Raw genomic sequence first — 3,610 nt, forward strand, 5'->3', positions numbered from 1 at the left:
AAAAAAAAAAAAAAAAAAAAAAAAAAAAAAAAAAAAAAAGGACAGAGGAGTCATTACAACATATAACAGCATGATTGGGCAGTTCAGAAAAGGGTATCGCATTTCCCTGAATCCTGTTAGAATCACCCTTACTTATAAACTCATCAAGAGTTTTCCACTGGAAAATGCCTCAAATGGAACCCTGCCAGTCCAATTCTCCCTTGGAACTGGTAAATATTATCATATTTCTCATTGTATTGTTGAGACTAATAAAGCAACTATCAATAAAAACAAATAACAGAAAATGCGACTTGGGAAGCTCAAGTTGGGAAATATAAGTACCAACAGACACATGAACTCTTTACAGTAGCACTTCAACAACTTTGGGGGGGGGTGGTGGATTGGGAGGGGATGTAAGCTATTTCCATACCTGCTCCACAGGCAGCCTTTAAGAGAAATGCTACTGGGGTAAGATGTTTTCTCAGAAACAACATTTAACCCTGCTGTCCTAGTACTGGTGAGAAGTTCAAGCAACAAGAACAGAAAGAAAACAAAGATGAGGCAGGGAGAGACAGAGCCCCAATTCTCACTTTCAGCCTGATTTGCTCTGGCATCCGCTCAGCTTGATATGTTAACACAACAGGATCACAGTATCTGCGCCCTTCTTGCCTAGCATGTTTCCGCAGCTCAAATTCCTGCAAACAAAATACGTCACTGAAGTTCTTGTTATGAAGCACTTTCTTAAATTTAAAAAACCCCAAAACTTAAAAGGCAAATGCTAAACACTTACAGTTGCTAATCTCTTGTCCATCTCAGGGCCTGCTTTTTCTACTGCAGTCTTCTGAATAAAGCAGCAAGCTAATTCACAATTGTCCTGTGCTAACTGAGCAGCTGCCTGATCCATCATTTCTCTTTGTTGTGGGGATGCAGTCTATTGGGAAGGTGGGAGGGGGAGATAAAAAGAAGGAAGAAGATTTAAAAGTTGATGTGGACAGACAGGATAGTAGGAAATACAGTGCATTTGACAAATGCATTTTAAGGTCTGGCTCAACTTATGAATAAGCTGTGACCTTGAAATAGTCTTAATGAACAGCTTCCTCATCTGTAAGATGAAAGTAAAATACCCTAAACATCGCATCAGTTTGTTGTGAACATAGTAAATAATATGAAAACAGTAAAGCACTAAACAAAGGAATTATTAGCCATGACATGTGAGACCTAGAACTAGTAACTGAGTTGCTTGAAGAGAGAGTGTATGCTTGTGTGTGTACATGCAAAATCACTTTACATCATTCTGTAGTGCCTTACTGCTTTAATCTAAATTCTTTGTGGTTAACAGAATTGAGATTGTTAGTTTACTGCATTTTATAAATAAAATAATACTTCGTTCCTTTAAACCAACCAATATTTGGATATCTACTGTCTGCCAAACACTGCATTGGGGATACAACAGTGAGCAAAAACCGACATGCTGCTTCATCATAACGAATTTACAATCTAAAAAAGGAAACCATCACACAAATATGGTGATTATTAAGAGTAAGTGGTAATGCCCACCACTGCAAGCAAAGAAAAAGAATTCTGTCAGACAAACAGTAATTGTACTATTCCAAGGAATAACCAACTTACACGAAGGGCTGAGGCAAAACTGTTTTTCAGGTTGGTAGATATGCTCATGAGCAAAGGTTCACTGCAAGCAAAGAAAAAGAATTCTGTCAGACAAACAGTAATTGTACTATTCCAAGGAATAACGAACTTACACGAAGGGCTGAGGCAAAACTGTTTTTCAGGTTGGTAGATATGCTCATGAGCAAAGGTTCACGGCAAGTAATCATAGCCATTCCAGCTGTCAAGTTACGCATCATATGATGAGCTGCTATTCGCATTCGAGATTCCTCAGAATCCAGAGCAAAATCCTTCCTGACTATTTGCTCACAAGTAGTCATGGCAATCTTAATTGATCGATCCACCACAGGATGGACCAGCTCCTGGACAGCCCGTTCAATTGCTTGACGCACACACTGTTTCAACTGTGGATGGGCCTGAAACAAGGGTATCTAGGAAGGGAAAAACAAATTAAGTCAACAGCTTGTTTACAGAAGACAACCCAATTCCTACTGGCAGTTACACCCATGATTTTAGAAAATAATAAGGAAGAGAAAATGTATTTACAGTACGTACATATATTTAATGGAACATGATTCTACTTCAAGATTAACTAAAAACTATTTTCTACTTAAAATTAACCAATGAAAAACTCAGGAGAAGACATTCAGTATGCCCTGTAATTCATGACAATAGATACGTCTGATCTTTTTTAAAAAACTCAAGTTTAATGGGGAAACTATTCATTATAATATGATTACCTGCTTAAAAATGACTATTCGTTGAGCTAAAATTTATGGCTCAAGTACTTGTAAAGAAAGTGACTTCTCTATAAACTTGGGAAAATGCAAAAAGAATCCAATTTATCGAGAAAATCTTCCTATAAAAACTATTATTGCTACAAATAATTTGTTAGGATAGTGAGCACTTTACAGTGCCCACTGAAGTCTTCTGCTTACTTGAAAGACTGTTTCTGATCTTTTACCACCAGTATAAATTATACCCTAATACTCACTTGGTCCCGCTTTAACTTACTGAATTTGTAAGGAATTTTTAAAATATTCACAATAAACACATCAATAATATTCAGATTACTGAGAGTATTCCAAAGAGGAATCACAATTTTCAGATCTAACCCTCTCCCTGAATCCTGAAACCAGGTGCCACATCTACAGAAGTGGGAAAGAAAGAGAAAGAAAAGATGAGGTTGAAATGATCTCTTTCAAGTCCCTTCAGTACAAATGCTTGATGTATTAAACTTACTCCTATATTTGTGAACATTTTGTTTCTGAAAAGCAAGGACAATGAAACCTCCAAGCATCTGATTCTGGATTAAGCAAGTATTAAGCAGAATCAAAGTTTGAAGATAATAAGCAATAAATTACCACTCTGAATATACAAAGTATATACAGCTGACCCCTGAACAATGTAGGTTAGAGGCCCTCACACCCCTGTGCACTTAAAAATCCAAGTATAACTTTTGACTCCCCCAAAATTTGACCACTGATAGCCCACTGCTGACCAGAAGCCTCACTGATAACATAAAGAGTTAATTAACACTTATTTTGTATGTTATATACCACATTCTTATGATACCGTATGCTAGAGAAATGAAAATATTAATACGTAAGAGAAAATAGATTTATAGTACTGCACCTCTATTTATTTTTTGAACACACACAAAAAATGTGTATAAGTGGAACCATGACATTCAAACCCATGTTTTTCAAGGGTCAAGTGTAAATACTATCTTTAAGTACAGAAAAAAGGATTAATAAGAGGTTATTTTACATGACCTTATACCAGATTGACTCCTGGAACCAGACTACACCAAAATAATTGAAAGTACAATGTTCCACTTCAAAACCTTAGCCTGGACATTTTATACACACACACATAAGTTCAGTGCCAGCTATCTGCCCAAAAAAAAAAAAAAAATGGCTTAAAACAGTACAAGGCTAAAATGATAAGATAATGGAAAATAAAGAGCAAAAAGGTACCTTATACACTACAGATCTTTTGACCT

At 36.3% G+C, this 3,610-nt stretch overlaps 1 protein-coding gene across 1 annotated transcript in view; it reads right to left on the reverse strand.

Moving 5' to 3' along the window:
* The window catches only part of CNOT1 (CCR4-NOT transcription complex, subunit 1), a 42,490-nt gene that overhangs the window by 18,038 nt on the left and 20,842 nt on the right, over window positions 1-3,610 (reverse strand). Inside the window, exons 15-17 of the mRNA XM_008575191.1 lie at window positions 1,740-2,036; window positions 770-910; window positions 570-674 (exon numbers count right to left, since the gene is read on the reverse strand). Of these exons, the coding sequence (XP_008573413.1) occupies window positions 570-674; window positions 770-910; window positions 1,740-2,036 (543 nt within the window). The remainder of the gene's footprint in view (window positions 1-569; window positions 675-769; window positions 911-1,739; window positions 2,037-3,610) is intronic.

The sequence above is a fragment of the Galeopterus variegatus genome, unplaced genomic scaffold (assembly GCF_000696425.1).
Source record: "Galeopterus variegatus unplaced genomic scaffold, G_variegatus-3.0.2 Scaffold58, whole genome shotgun sequence".
In the NCBI taxonomy this organism is placed as follows: domain Eukaryota; kingdom Metazoa; phylum Chordata; class Mammalia; order Dermoptera; family Cynocephalidae; genus Galeopterus; species Galeopterus variegatus.